This window comes from Anoplophora glabripennis, unplaced genomic scaffold (assembly GCF_000390285.2).
Source record: "Anoplophora glabripennis isolate ALB-LARVAE unplaced genomic scaffold, Agla_2.0 scaffold708, whole genome shotgun sequence".
Lineage (NCBI taxonomy): Eukaryota > Metazoa > Arthropoda > Insecta > Coleoptera > Cerambycidae > Anoplophora > Anoplophora glabripennis.
This window is the reverse complement of record NW_019417285.1, coordinates 131,609-157,404: the sequence shown is the minus strand read 5'-3', so window position 1 is coordinate 157,404 and position 25,796 is coordinate 131,609. Positions and strand designations below refer to the sequence as shown.

Genomic DNA, 25,796 nt, shown 5'->3' with positions numbered 1-25,796 from the left:
GTGTGTGTGTGTATGTGTGTGTGGGGGGGAAGGTGTGTAAGTGTTAGTCGTGTGGGGATGCCCCCTCACGGGGGCGTACGTGTCTTTTGGTGTATTTGTCTGTCTGGTATATTGTTTGTCGGGGGTCGCAATTTTAAAGAAATGTATTCTAAAGTAATGCAAATAACTGATAAATAAGTAAAAACTTACCTGGGCATAACCCCGGCACAGGTGCTGTAACAAAGATGCCGACGGCGTCTATGCTTAAGCCGGGGATTAGGTCGGTGATTAAAAGGAAAGAAAGGGATTCTTTCCAGGTAGCCTTAATAAAGGCAGGTAGAATTTGCTCCTTGCACTACACTTTCACAAAACACGTGTGCTCTGGTCGGCTGCCCGCTAGGAACTGTATAATAACTGAATTTTTTGTACTATTTGGGTCATTTTTGTATGTTTTACATACAAAAAACCCTGACCTGGCCTGGCTGGGTTTAGACACTATTCAAACTATCGAAGTCGGAGCTCATTTCGTTTTGGCAGTTAAAGGAGCCCACATCGATAAAATGATGAATAAAATGAATAGGTAAAATTCGATACATACACCCTGTATGTATATACTTTTTATATTTACGGTAAGCTTTAATTAAACGTGTTTAAAATGATTAGTACTTGACAGCATAGAACAGCGCTAGTTCAAGAGTGCGCATAGTTCGTATGTCCGAAACCGAAAATTAGTTGGGAGTGGGCGGATTATTTTGATGGTTGGAAACCAGTCCCCAACTCATAAGTTTTGATCTGCGAACATCAAATTTTTAGTCAGGGTCACGGATTATCGCTGTGCGAACGCGTTTGACCTATCACGCATGTGTCATACAGTTGCTGATATTTCTGACTGCTGTACGAACGAAGCTAATAGTTTTTGAAAATCTATAAATTTTTACAAAAGCAATGTCACCTAAAATATCTAAAGGATTATTATTTCTTGTAAATTTTTGTCTTTCCGCGCAAATGTAATTATCTCAGTTAATGATTTTTACGAATTTCTCTTATTTGTTGTCTAATATCAATTTTTTCATTTAAATAAGGTTAATTTTATATTTATTAAATAACTTGGTAAACCTTAATATAGCCATAAAGTGCTACTAAAATATTTACAACTAACTAGATAATATTAACAACTGCTAATATTTTAGATTAAAAAAAATCTCATTACCAACAAAGCAATGAATTACATTTTCTTTGAACCATCACTAAGCACAGCAAGCACGTAATCCCTACCAAAATTAATCATACTTAATTTTTATTTCTTACATTACTGAGAACAAACGGGAAAAGTAACACTCGCATTATTTCCCCTTCCGCTGAACTAACTTTTCTTTTCAGGAGTGTTTTATGCTACGCACTTTCCTGCAGTTGAGAAAAATGTCCTCCACCTTGATCCCCCAAGTGAAAGACGTTGATATCGATCCTTCGGGAGTCTTCAAATATATCCTAATTAAAGTGACCAGCCCTAACAGCGACGGCCAGCTGGAGGACAAGCTGATTGTTCGAGGATATGCCGAATGCCCCTATCACTGTGAGTCCTCTTTTATACATTGCCAGATTGTTGAATTTCTCCAAAAAGCCTCGTGAAAAGCGTTTCAGTACTTTTAATCGGCAGAAGTGATTCTCTACTAGATTACATTTTTTTTATACAGGATGGGACATAAAGTTGTGAAACAGGTCAAAGCACATCGAAACGGGTTCAAGCCGAAGAAAGCATTAAAGTGGAACAAAATAGCTTTAGAGCACACAAAAATACGTGGAACTTGCTTTAGGATATGTAAATATTATTTCAAAGTGAAAGATTAATGTCATAGGGCCGGGATTTACTGATCGGAGGTATTTCCAGGCGAATTTTGAAGCATTTCCAGGAAGTATTTCGTTATACGTATTTAAGTTTTTGATATATTTCTATGCATATTGAAAATTTTGAAGTGTTCAATTTATTTCGAGGCATCTAGTGTTTTTTATGTATTTTTAATGCCATTTTTCATATCATAAAGGTGTTTTGTTAATGTCTTTTATAATGGATTTGAAGTTTTTCAGAAATTTTCTGAAGCAACTATAACATTTTGTTGTATTCTGAAGTTTTTTAATTTGTTTTATTGCTCTTTGAAGGTTTTTGTTCCTGTAAGTATTGCTGCTTTGATGTATTTTTTAAAAATAATTTTCAAGCATTTTGAAGCTGTTCTAATGCATCCTGACATTATTATAACTAACCTAATCTGCCAATAGAGGGTTTTTAGCTTATACAAGGTGTACACCAATCTCAAAAATCTGAAATTATCACGGAATTTTACTCTGACAATATCGAGTTTGACAAAAGTCGCTTAGCTAAAACAAAGTTGTTGCAAATTAATTACAATTTTTTTTTTGAGGTTATGTAACGTTAATATTGAGTTATCGATTATTTTTATTAGTAAAATCATCTGTTTTCTACTGTTTTCGTAGACCCTTTACTAAATATTTTACCTTTGAAGTTCTCTAAAGTTTCTCTTTGAACGACATACCAAATTCGCGCATAAATAGTGGGTATACTGGAGGAGCGGATCGTTTTCGAGCTTTCGCCTTTGGAACTGCTAGAACTTTCTAGGCGAGGCCCTCGGGACATTATAACTTATAATTAACCTTCCGCTTTATAACATGTCGTGTGGATATTAGAAATTTAATTAATTTAATTAAGATATCAAGTAAATTGTAATAAAAGGGGCAGGTACTGTAACATACAGCGACGTTGCAGCAGGCTTTCGGGGCCGATTAATCTAGTCATATTTAAGGCGAATTAATGCATACAGTGCCAGAGTATAATAACGAATAAAATTATTTAAACTTTAAGTTTTTAAAAACGTTAATACTTCAACCAGTGGCGGAGTGAATAGGATTAAATAAATTGAAATGGAAACAAGTAGGTGTCTTTAGTTTGTTTTTTTGGAAGATCATCTATACAGGTATAGTCATTTCGATCTCAATTGAAGATCAAAGAGCTAGGTAGTATATACCAGGTTCGGTCGCTACACAGCAACTGAAATTGAAATATTTGAAAAACTTGTTCCTATATTTATTTAGTCATACCCATATACGGGTCTGGTCGAACTAAACGTGGAGGTGGTAAAAATGTATACGACCATTTGAAGAAAGCGCACGCGGGCAAACGCCGCACATAACGCCACCGAACATAAATTTCAGTCGTTGACAAATTGCCTAGCAGTGCAGTGCAGTAATGCGGGATTATTTTATTGTTGATTATTTTTATTTAATAACTTATCTAATGTAAACTAACAACCTTTCTTCATCCTTTCCTGGCAATGATATATATCATACCTTCCCGTTGGTTCTTGACGAGCAGTAATGTATTTTAATGAAAATGTAAATGTTTTTTGATATATCATAACCTACGGTTTTCAAATCAAATGTAAGGGCATTATGAATAACGTGTTGAGTTAGACAATAAGGATAAGATAGTGTGGTAGAAGACGCAAGCAAGAAGTTGTTTAGGATAGAAGCCATTTGGCCTATTACGAAGAAGTTGGTGGACGCTATTTTAAGCATTTAATAAAACCATTTTTATGTTACATTTATCAGTTTTGTTCATCTGGATAAATTATAAGAATTCTCTGAAATCGCAGTTTTTATTGAATTTCTTAAATTTTAAAATTGTTTATTTAACCCTCTTTGCCCCGCTACTAATTAAAATACAAAAATGCGATATTTGTTAAAAGAATGGTTTAAATAAAAATCGATTCCACTCACATTCAGTCAGAATGTCATTAATTTTAAGGAAAGATAGGGACAGATGCGTAGAATACGAATACGTGATTAAAAAAAATTTAAAATGCATATTTACGCTGAAAAAATATATTTTCAAATCAAAGTTCAGACCGCTTCTGACCGCTGACTCACAAGATTTAACGAGAGTGAATCTTGTCCTGCCGTAATATGCGGTCATTATCCTAGCCTTTAATGCATTTTTAATCCATAGGGAGCTACCTCGAATAAAGACAGCTTTTTAGCTAGACACATGAATGAAAAAGATATTTTTTATATTTTAAATATTAACAAGTATTATTTATTTATTAATAAAAACAAATGTATAATTATAATAATTGTTTTCGAATGTTAAGGTTATACAATTTTATTATATTATAATTTATAAACGATTTTTAGTAAATCGACTTTTTTGCGAGTACATAAATCCACTTTGGCACAAAAAAATAGATCGACTTCCAATATAAAATTTTTTAAGTTGCTGCAATTGTGATACATAATAATGTTAACGCTTGTGAACTTTCGTTGCATAGAAAATACGATTTTAACGTATTTTATTCTTTTTCACTTTTCCGGTAAACCACCATATTTCACTTGGATGTACCATACTCCACTTAAGATAACAATTCAATACTCTTAAAAGCGCTTAAAGAAGAACACCGTGAAAATAACAAATCGGCACAATCATGTCGACCCATCAACGTTGTTTTGCCCCTCTCGGCACCCTTCCGATAAACAGTGATAGTAAAATTTTTCGGGTATACGCGGCTCTTAACAGAACCGGACTCACTTTTCTCATAAGATATGTCGTAACACAATAATATTAATATTAAATAGAAACGCTAAAGTTAAGAAATGAAAATACCTTACAAATTTTAGAGTTGAGAGACAAGGTTTCAGTATCATATTGACTATGTTGAAAACGTGTTTTTATAAGTTTTCTATAGAGGGTGATTCACAAACGGTGGCCAAAAATGAAACCTCGTATTCTTTGATGAATTTTAAGGGTAGTCTTTCCTGTAAAGTTTTCATCTAAGCTTCGTGTGTTAATTTAAAAAATATATAAATGTAAATATTTTTAATTAAATTTTTTTTTACTAATTTAAAAACTAGTGAGTGAAATAATTTAGTATTTATGTAAACATTGTCCAAAATCTGAGGCCTTTTTCTAAAATTTAAATTCAGTAGCGGAGATGCACGGATCGCTGGCATATTTTTCTAAATAAAATAGTACGCCACTGCTTTACGGTAACAATCATGATATTTTCTACAAATTACTACTCTCTACTCTTATGTTTTTCAGAAAAGCCTGATTTTCGAGTAAAACTTAAAAAAACGAACTGAAAACACCGGACCTCAACCCAGTGGATTTCTTTTTGTGGGGTGCTGTTAAACGGCTGGTATACAATGATCAATTTAATACACCTGAGCAGTTAGAATAAAGAATAAATAATGCTTTTCATCAGAATCAAGCAACAATAAATTTTGAACAAATTACTTTTTCGTTACTAAAAGGATGTTGCGCCCGTGTTCGTGGAAATTAAGGTATTTTTGAGCATTTACTCAAATAAAATCATTAAAATAACGACTAATGTTATTAATTTGTTTATTCAATTAAGTAACCGAATGATTAGTGTTTGTCGTTTCATTTAAGTAAAAGTGTTTTTCAGATGGTTTTTTAAATTTTACTCGAAAATCAATTTTTTTCTTCGAAAAACATAAGAGAGTAGTAATTTGTAGAAAATTGAAAGACGAATTCGAAAATATCATGATTAGTTACCGTAAAGCAGTGGCGTACTATTTTATTTAGATGCCACTGATACCCTGTATCTCCGCCACTGGAGCATCTAAATTTTAGAAAAAGGCCTCAGATTTTGGACAATGTTTGCATAAATACATGTATCCAATTTCAAATTATTTGACATACTAGTTTTTAAATTATTAAAAAGAATTAAAAATATTTGTTTAAGTTTAACACCCTGTATCTTTATCACGAAGCGTCCTAGATAAAAATTAAAAGTCAGCCTAGAATATGAGGTTGCATTTTTGGTCACTATTTATGAATCACCCTGTATAGAAATCTGTAAGTCTGTCATTTAAGTGACGTCAGAGAAACAACAACGTGTAAATTCTTCATAATATAAATTTGCAATATTAATTCAGAAGAGATTACATTAAATGTACATATTTTTGAAATAATTTACCAGTTGTTACAATTTAAATTTTTTATATTTAAACGCGTATGTTGACTACAATTTAATGGCTTATGCAGACATATGAAATAAAAGCATGAATCATCCGGAACAAAGCCTAAAAGGACTGAATTGAAAATTAAGAAAATGAGCCAAGTACGACTCTGTCAAGAGCCGCTCCTCCCGAACTGATTATTAGTTTGGCAACCAGTAGCTTACAGGGTTTTAGCCTTCGATGTGGACAGCGATTCTCAAAATGTGAATGGATGTGTTTAAAATAAAATGTCACGGCAGATATTTGTAATTATATAAAATGATTTTTTTCTGGGCTCATATACATTGCGAATTATAACTACAATTAAAATATTGGTTTGTTCATATTTAAGGTTTATCTTCTGTGTAGTTGCAGTAACATTTTTTTTAGTTACACTCTTTTGATCCTTGCTTTTTTTGTATTTTTATTAGGTTAAGAAAACAGCGCTGTAAGTTGTATGTATGCTTCTATATTCATAAATAAGTACATAAATCCACTTTGGCATAAAGATAAATCGACTTCAATATTACAAAACCAACCGAGAAGTTAAACACCTTTCGAAACATACCTCTAAACATACGACTGTTAACCTAAGCTGTTTTATATTTTACATAGCGTCTTTTCTGTCCTAACGTACACACATCCCCTACGAATTTTGACAGTCTGAGTCCGCCGCGCCCGCCGAACCGGCGTTATGAGGTGCGCCTGGTCCTCAGGCAACACCACGCTCTCTGGAAACTGAACCCCTTGTGTTTGCACTCCTCCTCCTCCTCCTCTTCCTCCTCCCTGCGGCCCCCGTTGACGCACTGTTCGGGGGGCTTGCCCGTCTCGTCCGCGTCGTCCCTTTTCACCGTCACTATTTCGTCGAGATTCTCGCTTTTCGCTTTGGTCCCCGTCTTCTTGGTCTCCTGTGTAGGGTCGTCGTCTTTTATGGGGTGCCCTGCGACGTCCTGGGCGGGGGCGGTTTCGGCCTGGGCTTTGTTGATCTCCACCACGACCTAGAAAAGACAACATGCTGATTTGAAATTAATATTTTACAGAATTTCAGTCTTAGATTATTATTATTGGCATAAAGCCTCACTTTTCACGCGTCATCGTAGTGACGTCTCTTACAGTGATTTAGCTAGTCTTTAAATGTAAATGACAGATTAGCGAGACATCTTCTGTGTCGCGCGGTTTGGGTTTTTTAAAATAAAATTAATTTTCAAAAGTACACAAATGTATAGAGCGGAAAAGGTGAAATATACAATAGTCTCAAATTGTAAAAGTTGCAAGTTCAGCTTATATGCAGGATTGAAAACTCGAACGCACATTGTTCGTTTAAAATAAAACTTGATGCATCTTTAATTTCTGGAATATATATAACACACCGTATGCTATGTTCTGGCTAGTATGAATCCAGACCTGAATCCCATTGAACATGTCTAGTATAACGTCATTTAAATCGGTCTTATAACATGTAGGACATGGAACATCTTGAAATAGGAAACTAACTGGACCAAAACGATATTCAAACACTTTTTGATGTGAGGGTGTAATTAGAAACAGAGGTGAAAATACTCAATATTAAATTAATTGAAAATATTATTTATTACCTTATAAAAAATATTGAACTTTACGTTTTTTTTTGTTTTTGTTATTAAATATTAGAAGGATTATATCGATACAAATCATTTTTTCGTCAATTTAATATTACCTATACATAATTAGAATATAAAATATTAATAGCTTTATGACCTTCAAATGACTTCTACCCTTAGAACCCTACAATTTTTGTTTAAACATTTTTTCTTCAAAGTGCTTCCCTAAGAAGATATTGCAATGGGTTATTTAAAATGGTACACCGTGTATATTTGCGAGTCCCAATTTGAAAATTGATTGATAAAATAATCTCCTATATGATATTTTCTTGGTGACACTGTATTTTTAGACTTAATAATATGGAAGTTGCTTTTTCGATTTTGAAATGAAAATTCATAGCCTCCTTTCGGTTTTCGACGAAATGCAAATTTACAAAAGAGAAAAGGTCGACTCCCGAGAGCTTGTGGCTTCGAGTGTTATGACTAAAATGGATTTCATCATACAAAAATGACTAAAACTACGCTCATTTGAATAAACTTTATTCGTCTAGGGTTAAATTGCCCGAACTACTTTACGGACAAGCTGGTTGAAATTAATGTACGCCCCGTCTACGTTCCGGAATTGTTGGAGCACAATGTAGCCGTTTATGTAAACTTACAAGCCGTTTTAAAAACCTTTCCATAAATCTAGTTATCTCAAGAGGATCTAGCGAGTTCTGTCTTGGGCTTTGCGAGGCTAATTTATGTAATGTGAGTTTGCAGACGAACGTAGACGGTTTTTTGTATTAAAAAAAGTGGAGAAGTGACGTTTGTACTTAAAGATTCAGAAGTTGAAACTTTGCACTGTCATGTCCTTATGTTGCTAAGTTGGCAGTGCCAACAACGGCCGATAGTAACGGCGGCGAGTCGCTTAAATGTAAATCTGCAATATACAAAATACCAACGCAAATATGTCACTCTGTTGACGAAACTGGAATTATTTAATTCAGGTGGTTAGGTTAATTTATTTAGGGTCGGTTTTCATGGTCTTTTCCTTATTGTTAATTTGTCCATGAAATTATACGCGTAGAATTTTTTCGCTAATAAAAAATACACTACAAATATTGTAATGCACCATTCTCTTCTATTGGCGACGATAACACTTGTAGCTCTATAAAGTAATAAGTACGGCTCACAGAGGGAAATATTGGACAAAATTCTCGCCACTCGCCAATTTTCATCGTCTCGTCGTGATTTTTTTTTTAATAATCTCGTGGTAATCTGAATTTTCGTATTCCGGTGAGGTTTTTTCTAAAAAACCTTTTTTTAATGCTTATGGAGCGCCTCAACCTCAATGTTGAAGAAAAAATTTTTAAATACTCGATGTTCAGTTGTAGAAAAAAAAAAGTATCTGCTATTAATAAAATTGATTATTATGATCCTTGATGATATATCTGATGTTTTTTTTCAAAAACCTAACCTCAAAATTATTAATTCTAACCTAAAAGCCTTAAACGAAATTTACATTGGAAAAAAGTATTTACAGGGTGCCTAGGTTTCTGTGATTGCAGTTTGAATTTTCTTTAATGTTGGAAATTCATTTTTAAAATAAAATCCTACGGATCGTATATTTAATGTCAATTTCAATTTTCCCTTTCACCTCTTGTTTGCTTTTTTAAACTTTTACCACTTTTTTACGCACAATAAATACTTGTAACAGGTACTTTTTTATTAAAGAAGTTGATATTTCCAAGGCATCACACACTGACATATTTTTCATATTCGAATTTCTTTGTACACATTGTTTATCATACGAGTATAACGTCCCTTGATTTGTCGAATTCGGTCATTTAGGACTACCCTGATGATTAGATAAAATGAGAAAATAACACGTTTTGTTGTACGGATATGTCACGCACTGACACGATTCAGCTAGAAACTGACACATTGACGCATTTCAAGAAGTCAAACCGCGTAGGCTCGATCATCACTCTTTCGAATCGAACGTTCCAATAACTCGAGAAAATTACTATCCGCAAGATTATTGTAAAATTGTCTAAAGGAACATAATACAAGACATCTCTCATCTCGCGAGTCAAAAAATGTTATTAGCTAACGTTTCTATTTAAACAAATAAGTTAGGAAGACAGTTTTTTCACTTTGCAGGGAAAACCATCAATTTCAGCGAAAAGTGACTCACAGACAACTTGTAGGGAATAAAATTATATACAAAATGGGACTTGTTAAATTAAAATCGGTTAATAAACAAAAAAAATATTGCAAAAAACAAGAAAAGTGATGGATAGTTGAGGGTTTTGTTATACTTTAAAAGTGTGCCAAAAGTGGGCGCTGTAGGTGCAATAGTTTTCGCACAATTCAATTTGTTTATAACGGAGGCTCCAAAAGTTATGAACTTTAAGCCTCTGTACGCGGCGTTAATTTTCAACCCAACATGATTCTGAAAGCGTCATTGTAATCTTAAAGACGTAATTAAGCGACCTATTAAAAAATATCACCGTTTTACATTTACATTAACATTCTGAAATTGTGCATTAAAAAACCGTGTGTTTTTTGCTTATAAACAATTTGAATAAAATTGTTGCTCTTTATGCTACCTCACCGAAAATAGATACAATGGATAGCTGGCAAAAAATACAATTAAAAAAAAGCACTACGACCAACAGGAGCCAAGATAAGAATTTAAAAAAGTCTTGAATTTTGCGCAAAATAAAGTTTACGACGTAAACTACGATTTCCCGTGCATTGCATTGAAGAATGGGGAAAATTAACGACTCACGAGCCCTTTAAAGAGAGGCACTTGCTAAGTAAAATGTCCGGCGTGGTGGTGGGGGAAGCTCGTCCAAGTGAGTCGCGCGCGCGAGAAAAGTGAAATCCAAAGTTCAAATTGATGCGCGCTGTAAAATTTTGCAATATCTCGGCTTCTATTCATCGTAGAAACTTCTTTTTTTTTTTAAACAGGGGTAGCTCGACGAAAAAATAACAATGGGCATATTTACGAATTCATAGAATAGCCCTGAACCCCAGAAAAAATGCATATTTCATAATTTTTTAATTTACAAAAATTTCACAAAACTTGTTAAACGAAATATTAATTAAAATTTCAATTTCGGAATTATTTTACTATTATTAAATAAATAAATGAAGCTATCGTTCATTTAAAAAGTTATTTTTCATAAAAATAGAAAAAAATTAAATTAAATCTATTATTGAAAATGGTTGTGATTATTTTTTTAATTAATTTTGATTATGTTGTGAATTTTTACTTTAATTGTACATTTAAATCGTAATTAAATAACTAACAAAATATTGAAAAAATAAGTTTACTTTGGCTTAATATACAAAAAATTACCTTAAATGAACGATAGCTTAATTTATTTATTTAATAATAGCAAAATAATTCCGAAATTGAAATTTTAATTAATATTTCGTTTAACAATAATTTTTGTGACATTTTTTCAGGGGTTCAGGGCTATTCTACGAATTCGTAAATATGCCCATTGATATTTTTTCGTCGAACTACCCCTGTTTAAAAAAAATAAGGTTCTACGATGAATAGAAGCCGAGATATTGCAAAATTTACAACGCGCATCAATTTGACAGTACTTAGCGAGTACCTTCTCTTTAAAGGGCTCGTGAGTCGTTAATTTTCCACATTTTTCAATGCAATTCACGGGAAATCGTAGTTTACGTCGTAAACTTTATTTTGCGAAAAATTCAAGTCTTAATGTTTATAAACAATTGCGATACGATTAAAAAAATTCTTATCTTGGCTGCTGTTGGTCGTAGAGGGTGCTTATTTTTTTAAAAAATTTGTATTTTTTTGCTAGCTATCCATTGTATCTATTTTCGGTGAGGTTGCATAAATAGCAACAATTTTATTCAAATTGTTTATAAGCGAAAAACGCACGGTTTTTTAATGCACAATTTGAGAATGTTAATGTCAAAAATGGTGATTTTTTTTAATAAGTTGCTTATTTATGTCTTTAAGATTACAATGACGCTTTCAGAATCATGTTTGGTTGAAAATTAACGCCTGTACAGAAGCTTCATAGCTTATGGAGCCTCCGTTAAAAATAAATTGAATTGTGCGAAAAGTATTGCACCTACAGAGCCCACTTTTGGCACACTTTTAAAGTATGACAAAACCCTCACTTTTCGCTAAAATTGATGGTTTTCCCTGCAAAGTGAAAAAACTGTTTTCCTCACTTATTTCTTTAAATAGAAAAGTTATAGCTAATCAAATTTTTTGACCAGATAAGAGATGTCTTGTACCTATTATGTTCCCTTAGACAATTTTCCAATAATCTCGCGGATAGGAATTTTTTCGAGTAAAAATTTTGCTTGGCCTATAATTTGAAGTTAGAGTATAAGAGGCGAGATATTTACAATGAGAGGGATATTGGTTATTGCGGAAACTGAAGCAAATTTGTTACGAAAACAATAAATATAATTCACAATACGATAGGGAAGCAATGCTTCCTTAGCTTCCGTAGAGCCTGAATTATTTGAAAAAAAAACGACTTACAACAATTAGGAAAACTTAAAACGTAAGTTCTATGAATGACCGTATGAAATATACCCGGCAGAGTTCCTCGTTGTTTTACAAACTCCCCAATTAGCCTATCAACTTCGGCGGGCGCCCCAATTCCCACCCCGAGATTTATCCCTGACGGCGGGTCCCCCCTTCGATTACCTTTTCCTCCTTGTCTCACGTGCCGTCCTTCTCGGGCTTTATGGGCTCGGCGGAGGCGTCGGTCTTGAGCTGCAGGCGGACGTCCGGCCTCACCCTCGCTAGCGTCTCGGCGTGCTCGAACTCCGTGCAGGTGTGCATCAGCGTGAAGGGTAACTTCAGGCTGACCTCGCCGCCCATCAGGCTCACCAGCAGCTTCACCTTCACATAGTACGAGACGTAGATGGCGAACACGTTGCGGTCGTCGGGGTTGTGCACCTGGAACTCAACAGAGATAAGGGAAACTGACGTGAAATGTCATGGACGGAGTCGAAAGCTTTATTTGGAGCTTAGACGCTTTTACAGGGCTATTTTAAATATCAGAATACATAGTCTCCTGCCAGCTCTAAGATCCGTATGACTGATTTAGGGCACCGCTTAAAGAGATTAGTTTTAGTTATGTACTGAAATAAAGATGGTTTGCAAGCTATTTTCGGGACACTCTATACAGGGTGTCCCATTTTAATGTCCCACCCCAAATATCTCGAAACCCGAGCAGAATGAGGAAAAATGTTTTAGACAAAAGTTATAGGGTTCGGAGGGGGACATACGATGGTGACCTTGAAAATGACCTTGAAGTCGATTTTCAAGGTCAAACGAGGGTCAACTTCGATTTTTCAAATGAAAACCCCTATTTTTTATTGTAGGATCGTATTCTACGGAAAAAAATACAAACTTTTTGCAGGAAACTTTTTTTCGAAAATGCATTTGTTTCCGAGTTTTTCACGAATTTCGTTCGTCATGTTGTTTGAAGTGTCAGATGGATCCTATTGACCACTAGGACAGACTGGGGTATTATTTCACTAGAAACACTAGTACTCGATGGTTGTGTAACTAATCCGGAACAGCGAAATTTCAACTCTCCGAATTAACACACATAAGGATCGTCTGGACAAAGTGAAGAGGGGGCGCGTTTGTTTCTCTATTATTTTGAATAGCTGTAAACAATTTTCACCTGATAAAATCAAAGGTGTGAGAGGAACAGTTCAAGACAAGGATAAAATTGCTGCCAAAAAATCGAGGGGAACGCACGCCCCCGTTCCTCTCCTCAGAGAACTCTAGCAGTCTCATGTGTGTTGATTTGATTTGTCAAGTTTGTGTTATTTTCTGTTTTTCTATTTTCCAGCAGCAGCGCGATCGGTAGGGGCAGATGGGGTAGCGAGCCTCTCCTGCCGCAGCTCCCTGCTCATGTAATCTTCAAGCGTCTTCGAACATGCGGTAGGGGCCCGGGAGTTGCGCGATGGCACGTTCTCGCTCGGTCTCTTCGCTCTCGCAGTAATGCTGATTATTGGATCGTACCGAACAATTAAAAAATTTGATAATTTGATAAGTTCCGTTGCCCTGCTCTCGAGCATTAAAGACTCAGGCAGCGAGTAATGCATGAATCCCAGCCAGGATCCATCTGACACTTCAAACAACATGACGAACGAAATTCGTGAAAAACTCGGAAAAAAATGCATTTTCGAAAAAAAGTTTCCTGCAAAAAGTTTGTATTTTTTTCCGTAGAATACGATCCTGCAATAAAAAATAGGGGTTTTCATTTGAAAAATCGAAGTTGACCCTCGTTTGACCTTGAAAATCGACTTCAAGGTCATTTTCAAGGTCACCATCGTATGTCCCCCTCCGAACCCTATAACTTTTGTCTAAAACATTTTTCCTCATTCTGCTCGGGTTTCGAGATATTTGGGGTGGGACATTAAAATGGGACACCCTGTATAATCAGGAGGTGCATGATAAAAAAATTCAACTTTACTAACAGTTGACGTCACTGTGGAAGCCAAACTGGTCCCAGATTTCGTGTAGGAATCCTCCAGAGCTATCCAGTTTTTCGTTGAACTCTTCATGGGGATAAGGGTGTATGTCTTGTCCAGGTAACCCCCGTGGTGGATGGGACAGTCTTCTTTGGCGTTCAGCATGGCCACTACATTCTTAAATTTACCGTTGGAGAACATGCACACATCTACGTGCTGAACGACGAAGACCTAAAATATAATATTCCATGAGTGTTGCATTTTTTGGAAACCTTATACACTCGCTCACCGGCATGAAAAACAGAGCACTTGCATTTTTTTTCAAGAAAAGCTTAAATTTCAAAGAATTCAGATGGTTTATTTTTCTAATAATGCAAACATATGCAATACAAAACTTTTTAAACAATTTTCAAGAATGCTTTAAATACTATTTTATAATTTTGCATAAAATTTATGTAAGCTGAATGATGCAGTAATCTTATTCCTTAAAAGTTCGTAGTGGGCTCTGGATATGCGTGTTTTTAAATTGTTTTGTAAACGTCAAAAAGTTAAAAAAGGGTGAAAGCAGTGTTGTGAATTGTGTTGTGTTAGTTTAATCACATGAATCAGCCATTATTCATGTGATTAAACTAACACAACACAATTCACAACACTGCTTTCACCCTTTTTTAACTTTTTGACGTTCTTGAAATTCTGAAACAGCAGCTGTTATTTTTGCATTGATTCAAGATGGAAGAAGTCAGCGATTAAGCCCAACAATATCAAATATCGAATAGCACAGTCCATCGCATTTATGGACGTTTTGTGGAAACTGGATCTTACAGCAGGCGACCTGGAACTGATCCTCAACGAAGAACCAATGCCCACGATCATCGTTTTATTGTCATGCAAAGCCTTCGGAATCGGCGTGCTACAGCTGTATATATCAGAAATCGGCTTCAGTACGTTCGAAATACCAACGTAAGTGAAAGGACAGTTAGACGTAGACATGAAGAAGCGAATCTGACTAGTCGTAGACCTGCAACAGGACCGGAACTTCTTAGACGTCATCGCACTGCACGACTTCCGCTTGCTAGAAATCACCAGCTTTGGGGTGAAAACAAATGGGGTCGCGTCTTGTTCACGGGCGAGTCAAGATTTAGTTTGCAGTCTCCGGATGGTCGTGAGAGAGTATGACGAAGACCACAAGAACGTTTTGCCGAATGTACCTTCAGTCCTAGAGTCGGATATCAAGGGGGTTCAGTTATGGTCTAGGCTGGAATTTCTCTGGAAGCGCATACAGAACTCTATATCGTTCCAAGGGTCTCCCTCACAGTTGCCAGGTACATTGGTGAAATTCTCCAAGATTTTGTCGGTCCTTATGCCGGTTTCATGGGAGATGACTTCCTGCTAATGCATGATAATGCTAGACCCCCTACTGCAAGAATGACACGACAATATAGAGATAAACGTTGCTGTTATGGAGTGGCCAGTATTAAGTCCAGATGCCAACCCAATTGAGCAGTCATTTCCTGCGTCACTAACCTTAAATCAGCTTCAAGAAGCTCTTGTGGAAGAATGGGAACTTATTGCCCAAGAGGACATCAGGAACCTGATTTTTGGCATGCCAAGACGAATTGATGCAATAATGAGAAGTCGTGTAGGTATTCATTATTGAAAAAGTTATTGAACGGAAATTGTTTGAGTTTTGGTTATTTTTGCTTTAGTTTGCCACAATACTTTCTTGCTTTTTTTATTTTGTTCCCAAAACACCTGTGAATCATGAATAAATATTTTCCTATTAAAAATCATAGAAAATATTTTGTTTTGATAGTGTTTACACTAATACAGTACAAAAACATTACAATCAATTAAAAAAATAAGATTATTTAAAAAAATGTGACTGTTCCGTTTTTCGTGCAGGTGAGTGTATAACCAAATACATTTTGGCAACATTTTTATAGTTATTTCGTCGAAAAGTATTTGGAAATATTGTTAAAATTGGCGAAAATGGGAGAAAATTTACTACAAATTACGAGTAATTTGACGGTTTGACATAGGTAATTCCTGAATTATTAATAACTTCAAGACCCTAGTAATAATGAAACCTAACAACTTGCTTTCCTTTCGGAGAAAGTGAGAAAAATACAAACCAAATTACAATCGAAAAATAATAATTCTTCACTATACTTGCAGCTTCAGAAAAATATACGATTTAACTTGGATCTATGTCTTTAATAATCTTCGTCCACCCTAATATTAGGTGCCATAATTTTCAATTTTCGAATAAAAAAAATTATAATAGTTGATTGGTTTGAGTTGTAAAATTTGATCAGTTGAAATAAATAAATGTTCAAAAGTAAATACTAAATAGTTCAGTATAAAGAACTATATGAAAAAGATTAGAAGAAAAAAGCTTTTTCCTTCCGGTTAAAATATTCTTTTTGATATTGAAACAGAATTATGTCAATATTTTGTGACAGTTTGAAAAATAATATTTCGACTGTTTTTTGTTAATTTTATTTATTGTTACTTTAACTCTTATACCGGCAATACGTCAGTTAATACCTAGTTTTGTTAACGTTCCAGATGAAAAGAAATGTTCATATAAATGTTGGAGAGGTTATGCTTCTTAAATATTCAAATGTATGGGATAATGTGGAAAGCGTAGCGGTCAGAGAATGCCTTTTTTAGTTTTTTTTTATCAAACGTGAAATTCCTCAAAATTAGCAAAAATAACTACCTATATATACCTAACTTTTTTAATTGAATTTGAATTTAGAAGCGCTAATGGAGCTATTTGGTGATATACGGTTGGCAGCATTGCGTTGTGCATAACCTCTTCTGTAACCACATGTATCACGGAAACGTTTCAACTTTTGAAACCAGCTTACGGAGATGATGCTCTGGATTGTAGTCAATATTGCGAAGGGTTTTCATGATTTAAAAAAAAGTAGTCGTCAGTCAATTGAAGATGATCCTCGACTATGAAGGCCTTCGACTTCAACTGATGGCTCTGGTGTGTGCAAATCGCCGATTGACTATCAGAGACATTGCAGAAGTTAGCATCTCCATTGGGTCATGCCATGAAATTTTGACTGAAAAATTTAACATGCATCGGGTTGCAGCAAAATTTATTCCCCGTTTGATGACCGAACGACAGAAAGAAAATCGTGTGGACGTTTGTCGGCAACTTGAACAATCCAATGACGACGAAACATTCATTCAGAGGATCATAACGGGAGACGAAAGCTTGGTTTACGGCTACGACATTGAGATAAAAGTTCAATCATCACAATGGATTGGTAAAGAATCTACATGCCCCAAGAAAGTACGTCAGTTCCGATGCAATGTCAAAGTGATGCTCATTGTTTTTTTCAAGTTCTATGAAATTGTGCGTTTTACAACGGTTACCTGAAAAAGTCCGCAAAAAGAGCGTTGTGACGAGACAACTCATGGTTGCATCATGACAATGTGCCCGCACACTCAGCTTTGTCAATTCGTCAGTTTTGTTCCAGAAATCAGGTTACTGTCTTCTTTCAGCCTCCTTATTCCCCAGACCTGACTCCTTGAGATTTTTCCTTATTTCCGAAATTCATTGCTGAAAGGACGCTATTTTCAGACTATTGATTGATTAAAGCAAATTCGTCACAGACTTTAAATGACATTTCAAATGAAGCTATTCAGGACTACTTCGCGAAATGGAAACATCGCTGGGAAAAGTGTGTGAATAGGGTAGGGAAGTACTTTGAATGAGATAAGGACCAATAATGTATAAAATTAATAATAAAGTTAAAAAAGTAAAGTTCAGTTATTTTCTGAACAGACCTCGTAAGTACTATAATAAAAGTCAAAGAAAAAATATATTAATATATTAGTATTAGTAAATACGTATCTACAGCGGTATTGCATTTGCCAAATCAGAGAAACTGTTTGCAATTTGTAAAATCAGCATGTCTACAGAAAACACGCTGTATAAAATAATGATTGTTTCTCAAATTTGGAGCGATTGGTCCGTCTGTGTCTTTCATACTGTCAAATATTTTGGTTGCAATTATGACTAATTAAAAAAAAAATTTAAATAACAACCGAATGCAAAATTATTTATTCCGCTATAAGCAGAACTTTGCGGCAAATTTGTATATGTAAAAATATCTGCAGTGTTCATTATTTCTACATTTACCAATATATTATTACATCGCTAATTAATTAATATACTTCAAAATAATTTTAAATATAGTTCCTCTCAAATTTTTGTTCGTTTATTTTTTTTTTATTTCAAGCAAGTTACTTTGCAGTATTTTATGGCAGATTGTTATTAGCGCATTCGCCATATTTTTAAATTACCCCTTTTTACGCTTTGGTTTTAATGAGTCATTTCGTAAGGGGCCTAATTAAGAAAGAAGTATATTTGAGTTATGATAGCCTTTTATCCGTTATTGTACGAGTCTTGCTTTAGTTGAGAGTGGAGTTCTGCCAGTTTTTTACTTCTGCTTTGAAATTTTGTTTGTAATACTTAGTATTAAGTTCAGTGCAGTGTTGATGTCATCGATTTTGTAACTTTTAAGTTCGTCGAATTTACAATTGAAGCTATATTTGTTTATTATGATACTTTATAAAATATATTTTCCCAGTGAATTTTCCGTTTCCAATTTTTGTTCGTAACAGCGGTATTTGTTGTTTTAGCGGAAATTAATGGTAACCGGGAAAATTGTTTTTTCAGTTTTACTTTAGTTTACTTTCGCAGATTGATTTTTCCATTTGTTGCCTTTTCCCAGTAATTTTGATGGAAACCTTTCCTGATATTTAAATGTATACGTAAATTAGTTTTCTTAAAAAAATAATAATTTTATGTTCTTTTTTTTTCTAGAATTTAATGTAATAATATGGATGGATGTAAAATAACGATTTATCCTTGGCTATTATGAACACATTTATCTATATACGAACAGTTTAAGTCTATAAAATACACAAGTATTGTTTAATCAGCGATTTAAATCAATGCTTTTGTAATTGGGGTTTATTTATTTATACACAACTAATTCCTATTTGCATGAAAATAATTATTGAATCTGGTTTTTCACATATACCTAATTGATTTAGCCATATTTATGTTTAAATAAAATGGAGTCATTTATGTTTTCATCACAATAGCATTTCTTCATATATTGACATTTTTTTTGCTTATTAAAGGAATGCCATTTTTCTTTTAAATAACTTATCAAAATCGAAATATGCCTAAGCAAAGTTGGGACAACACTAAATTATTAAAAAGGTAAATTTTTACTAGTAGTATGAATATTAAAATAAATATATTTTTTTATTTAACCTTTAATATTTTGTTAAAGGTTCAGTAGTTTCAAGACGTTTGCCTTTTGTCGCATTAATTCCAGTTCAGTTCTCTAAGTTGTACCTTTTTCTAGTTCAGTAAATACATTATATGAGTGAGTGTACCTTTAGAGTAAAAAAAAACCTGAAACCGAAAAGAGGTAGAAATACTGTTCCCATTTTTATTATAACGATCGGTAAAATAAGTATTGATAAAATTAAATATAATAAAAAATTTTTGTAAAACTTCGGTCATTACAAATTTTCTCCCATAGAGATGGACAAAAAAGCCAATGGGAGTCGAATGTTATGTAAAATAACGCTGTACATATAAGAAATTCATATTGATACTAACAATTGGTCCACATTTGTCTTAAAACTCGAGCTCGAGAACGTGTCAACAGTTTTTTTTTATATACGGGGTGTCCCAGACCACCCGTCCACCCCTTCTAAAATCCAAAGTACATGGTTATGTGAAAAATGGTTCAGATGAAAGTTACTGGTCTCCAAGGGGCACATATTCTCGTGACCTTGTCTGTGATTTTCAAGTTCATTTCAAGGTCAACTTTTTTTTTAATGGAAAGGCTTATTTTCAACCCCGGATTCGGAAAAAACGGAAAATTCTACGTTTAGATGATGTATCATGTGTGGGGTCCATTTGACCCCCCCAAGGTCGCGTATCATGTATCTACGTAGATATCGAGGTATTTTCCCCGATTTATTTGTAGGTCACGTACCTACAATTTTCCGCTCTTTGCGAATCCAGAGGAATGAGGGTTTCGCTAAACCTTACCTTTGCGGGGTCATTTGAGTGGAAAGATTCGGTAAAAAAAATTGACCTTCATGGACCTTGGGGGATCAAATGGACCCCACACATGATACATCAGATGAACGTAGAATTTTCCGCTCTTTCCGAATCCGGGGTTGAAAATAAGGCTTTCCATTAAAAAAAACTAAATTGACCTTGAAATGAACTTGAGAATTACCTTCATGGTCACAGACAAGGTCACGACAATATGTGCCCCTTGGAGACTAGTAACTTTCATCTGAACCATTTTTCACATAACCACAAAGTACATACTTTGGATTTTAGAAGAGGTGGACGGGTGGTCTGGGACACCCGGTATATGGTGGGCTCTTGAATATGAAACAGAGCGAATAACTCTCGGGAAAATTATTTTTCCGATAAACATAAATTTTTTGTTACATACTCTGCCCCCCAAGGGAGGGGGGCAACCTCAAAAATCTTAATCTTTAACACAAAATATCATAAACTCTGATCCGACACTTCGCCACTCATTCGCTCGCTAAACACAAACTGAGCGTGGCAGCCGTCTATAAATTGACGTCACTGACAGTGCTACCAATGCACAAAAAACTAAACTCGATAGACAAGATGCAACACGCTCAACTTGAACATTTCCGTTACTTTTTGATCAAGCCTCGTATGTATAAATACATAGAGGCAAAACAGAACTCTTTTACGCCGCACAAGCCTATAAAATTGCAATAATTCGCTGTAAAACCTATTACTATTTCCATTCTGTGCAACACTACAGCGAATTGCGATGTTGTATCTTTTTTTTTGTAGCATATACATGCTGATGCTCCGTCAGGTACACATGTTTGCCCGAAAATTGTAAATATTGTGAATGCAACATTAGTATTCTGCAATTAACCACGCTCACTGCATGGAAACGGTAAATTTAGCGAATATACATACAAATGGCTTTGATGGCCGTCCCCGACGTAATTTATCAGTTGTTATGAATTATTCCCCCTCAATTATTCACCTGCTGGCCGACCAACGAACCGCGATTAATTTAATGTGATCGGTATCTCTTATATTATGTTCGGTTTTCGTATGTCCCAAGGTAAAGGTATTTCTTTATAATTTTGTTACATCTCTTTTGTTACATTTTTTGAGAAATTCGAGAAAAATTCAAATTTCGTGCTTTTTATCTTTTGTCATAGAAAGTTAAATATTCTGATTGCCATTATTTGTTTATTAGTAGTACGTATGCACATGAAGCTGAAGCTACCCGCCACACAGAACGCGCCAAACAGTGCCGTATATGCGGTGGGGCCCCAAATTATTATTTTTTCATTATATGAAGCTTAAAACCGCATAATTCAGTATAAAATAATCAAAACGTATTGAAAATAGTACTTTCCTCGCGAAATCAAACCGAACGGGCATTAGATAAACAATTATTATAGTCGACAATAGCAAGGAAGCAACTTTATAACTTTTCACCTGTGAAAATTGCAGGGATTGTTTTTCTTACATCTATGAAGTGATCCGAAGTGAGGAAGTCGCGACACAAAAACAAATTCGGCCGTTAATTGCAAAATAGCCCGCATATACGGGTTTCACTACTTCAATTACATGAAACTTTTTTAAAATTATGATTGGCAAATCACCTCTTAGATGTAAGAAGAAGAATCTCTGCAAGTTTCGTTGGCCAATCGTAATTTTAAAAAAGCTTCATAGAATTGAAGTAGCGAAACGCGTATAATTGCACTATTATACAACTAAGGCGCGAATTTGTTTATTTATAACTTTTGTGCAAGGAAGTCCTTAGAGTAGATGACTTTCTAAATGTAAGAAGAATATCTCCAGCAAGTTTCCCTTGCGACTATAATTGTTTATTATTTAATGCTCTTTCCGTTTGATTTCGGCGGGAAAGTACTATTTTCGATACATTTTGATTATTTTATATTTAATTACGCGCTTTTAAGCTTCGTATAATGAAAACACATTTTGGAGCCCCACCGCATATACGGCACTGTTTGGCGGGTTCTGTGTGACGGGTAGTTTCAGCTTCATCGTACCTACTATCTTTTGTTGTTGCGAAATTCGAATTTTTTTTAATCATGTTAACAGAAGTTAATTTTCAAAAAAAATTGTTCATACCAGTATGCCTGATTTTTCGTGTTAGTAACCCCTAAATATAAGTAGGCTGGTGGAATCAAGTGGGACTATTTTTTGTGGGTAGGGCCTGAAAGGTCATCTGGCAATTACTGGTTTCTCATTGCCACGAACGCCGGACCTGCTATGATTTTTTATATAATTTAAAAAAAAAACATGTAAGGGTTTTTTGTTGAGAAAATAACACCGTAGCATTATTCCACGTCTGTCTCCGAAAAATACGTCTACTGATTATCTTTCCTCGTACCCATCTAAAAAAAATGCATAATACGTATTACTTGGATGCGCACATCTAGGATGCTATGAAATCAAAAACAGAACACTGCGCACCTTAGGAAAATACTACATTCTCGCATCAAATAAGAAAAAATATCGATTGATTGGTTATTTTTTCTTCCCGCCAAAACCTTAAAAAGAAAATGAAATATAGAACTTTGTTGTGCGTATCTGGGATGTCATAAATCAAAAATAATTTATTTAACACAAAATAACACCGCGTTATACAGGGTGTTTATGAAATAAGTGCGTTCCTTGAAAATGGCGATAGAGGGTACGAATATGAGCAACTTTTATTAAGCTACCGATGGTCTAAATACTTCTGTTTTCGAGAAAATTAACCATAAATGTAGGCTGACCCTGTGCATCTTGTGCAGGTGCACGGCCAGCATACTTTGGATTCGACAAATGCCGGGAGTATTTGCACGTATGCGGACTAATTTTGACCGTCGTTTGAAAGCATGTCTATTAGCAAACTACTTTGAATAATTTTTGTAGAGCATATCGCCTATTGGTAAGTAATTCGTTTGTTCGTTTAATTTTTGTGGTACTTTTAAACGAGATTTGAATAAATTCAGCATATTCGAACACAAAATCTAAACCGTCAAAATCGCCATCAGCCCTTTCGCACTGCAACGCGCGGCAAATTCGATGTCGGAAGGACAGCTGGCTGCTGCACCATGGACAGTTTTAAATTTGTCTAAACCTTCATGTAATTTTTTTTTATTAATATAAGTTGCTTATTTTCGTGTCCTCTATCACCCTTTTCAAGGAACGCACTTATTTCAGAAACACCCTGTATTTTATGTCACTCAAAAAAGTAGTGGAAGAAAAAATATATGTTGGTTAGTAAATAATAAATAGAACCTAATTATTTGTAGTTTTTATATTTAACTTTTTTACTATAGGAAACCGTTAATCCATCGTGTTAAAAAATTTTTCTTGTTACTCCAGCCAACTGTTTTTGATTTTATGGCATCCTGAACGAGCATCACAAAATTTTACTTTACTTTTTTTTCAGCGTGTAGAAAAATAACCAATAGATATACGAACACACTGTATATTGGAAACCAGTTACTCACTTAAGGTATAATTAAACATTCCCACAGACTTCGAACCACTCTGTAACCTGTTGGACCATTGGGATTAACTATACCCACAAAAGTATTCGTTTTCATTAGATTAGAGCACTCTCACTAATCGGATTGCTTGAATTAAAACGTTTACATACTGGCATGCCCACGTAGAGTCTGCGACGATCGTCCTGTGCAATTATAAAGTATATACGCGCCATTAGCGGCTATATTAGGGTCATTAGACAGTTTCCCAATCGTAAAGGGGATATCTACTACTGGTCTATAACCTAATGGAGGCATCAATGAGATAGGGAAATGTCGGGAGTGGTAAAGTTCCTGTAAGGGTAAATTCGGAGATGTAACATTTTAAGTTGTCATGTTTGAGGTTTCAGTGTTGATTTTGATTTTAGAGGGTGTTGGTTAATAAAGGTGTTGTGAATTTGACATTTATTGCGGAAACGTGAGATATTTATGTTAAAAATGTGATTGAATCTGAAAATGACATTATTACTTAATATTTGTTCTTTCTTATAAGAAATAGTATCTAGGCGGATCAACATTTTATCAGAAATATTATAAAAGTGATTAAGTTAGGGCTAAGCTTTGGATTTTTGTAGTTATTTTCATATTTAACAAAAATCGCGTAATCTAGTGTGAACAATATTTAGTCCTTTTTCAACAGTGAGAAAATAAGGCTAAACTACGAAAAAACACAATATTTTAACTTGTCATTTCATCACCATATGTAATATGTAGACGTCGGAAATATTGTAGCAACAATCAAGTAAATAAACAGTAGTAATCCATATTATGCCAGTAAAAAACAATACGCGTTGTAGTAGCAAAAGTAGGCTAAATTTGTGGTCAAGCCGTGACGCTCTATGCTCACGATACACAATGCTACTGACTGCCATAAAAACACGTTACATACACTCGACCAAGTAAACCGTCAAAGTCACTCACACAGGCACAAACGACAATGAAATGCACTGCTAATTTCCCTCAGTAAAAAAACGGAGACTGTTCGCCAGCACGCCAGGTCGACAGGGCAGGCATTAGAGTACCACTAGATACGTATCGAATAAATTGATCGATGCGAAGCTTCATATCAGAGGCAGATATGTACAAATGTGAAAATATACATCTGAGATTACTAAGAAATCTAGTGATGTCAGCACACATTGCGCGTTTAACGATGGAGCACAGACTTCAAATTAATATTTTAATTAAGACAAATAGCTAGGGACTTCACATTCATAATTTCAAAGAGCCTTTACAGGGTGGTGAAAATTTACCCCGAGTTTAGGTAACTTCAAACCATCATAAATTTTGTTTTCAAACGAATGAAAAATCTTTTTTATTCGTTTGTACCTAGTACAGCTGACTGTAGTTTGTATTTAAAGACATTTGCTTTGCCGTTTTTTTTCTGTATCTATTTCATTGAACGGAAAACATTTCACTAATTATTTAAAAAAACACATCTCACCTTTATCCTTTTGATGGTCTTGTTGCTGTTGTTCTCGATCTGGACGTTGACGTTAATCTCCTCGCCGTGCGAATAGATGGCTTTGTCCAAGGAGGCCGTGAGATAGATTTTGCCGTCGCTGAGCATGTAGAATTTCTCCGCGTAGGCTTTGGGGGCGGGCACGCCCGCTAGATAGGCCGCTAAGCTGGGCCTTTTGGCCCCGCAAAGGGAACGGTAATAGTCGCACAATTTCTTCTGAAATAGACACTTTAGTATTGTAGAAATCAAAGATGTCTTTTGTATGTAGGTAAACTATACGATATTGACTAGTGTACTTAAAAACACTCTGTACATGTGTTTACCTCGTGGTACAGATCAAATTAATTTAGAGGACGAAGTTTTAAGGATATACTCTGCCAAACTTTAATGGTAGATTGAAATTTGAAACAAAAATATGACATTTATTTAGAAATCTCTGAAGATGCTTGACATAGATTGATGAAACTGAGGTTAAAATTGTTGGATTCTACACAAATCTGTCAATCAGTGGCGGAAAAACTGAGAAACACCGTCATTAAGAACCCTAGAATTTCTACGACACTGAATATCTTGTAAATTTGCATTATATTTAATCTGGGATGGTATTTCTAAGAGAAAAAAATGTGTTACAT

At 34.8% G+C, this 25,796-nt stretch overlaps 2 protein-coding genes across 3 annotated transcripts in view; one reads left to right on the top strand and one right to left on the bottom strand.

The window, feature by feature from the left end:
• Positions 1 to 25,796, top strand: part of LOC111692238 (14 kDa phosphohistidine phosphatase-like) — a 111,101-nt gene that overhangs the window by 6,159 nt on the left and 79,146 nt on the right. The window contains exon 2 of the mRNA XM_023456126.1: positions 1,360 to 1,552. Within this exon, the coding sequence (XP_023311894.1) occupies positions 1,369 to 1,552 (184 nt within the window). The 5' untranslated portion in view covers positions 1,360 to 1,368. The remainder of the gene's footprint in view (positions 1 to 1,359; positions 1,553 to 25,796) is intronic.
• The window catches only part of LOC108913808, a 68,138-nt gene continuing 48,821 nt past the window's right edge, over positions 6,480 to 25,796 (bottom strand). Inside the window, exons 5-8 of one of the 2 annotated variants that reach the window (XM_023456124.1) lie at positions 25,147 to 25,380; positions 14,076 to 14,300; positions 12,283 to 12,543; positions 6,480 to 7,007 (exon numbers count right to left, since the gene is read on the bottom strand). In XM_023456124.1, coding sequence (XP_023311892.1) covers positions 12,298 to 12,543; positions 14,076 to 14,300; positions 25,147 to 25,380 — 705 coding nt within the window. In that variant the 3' untranslated portion in view covers positions 6,480 to 7,007; positions 12,283 to 12,297. The remainder of the gene's footprint in view (positions 7,008 to 12,282; positions 12,544 to 14,075; positions 14,301 to 25,146; positions 25,381 to 25,796) is intronic. The other variant, XM_023456125.1, reaches the window with a different exon arrangement.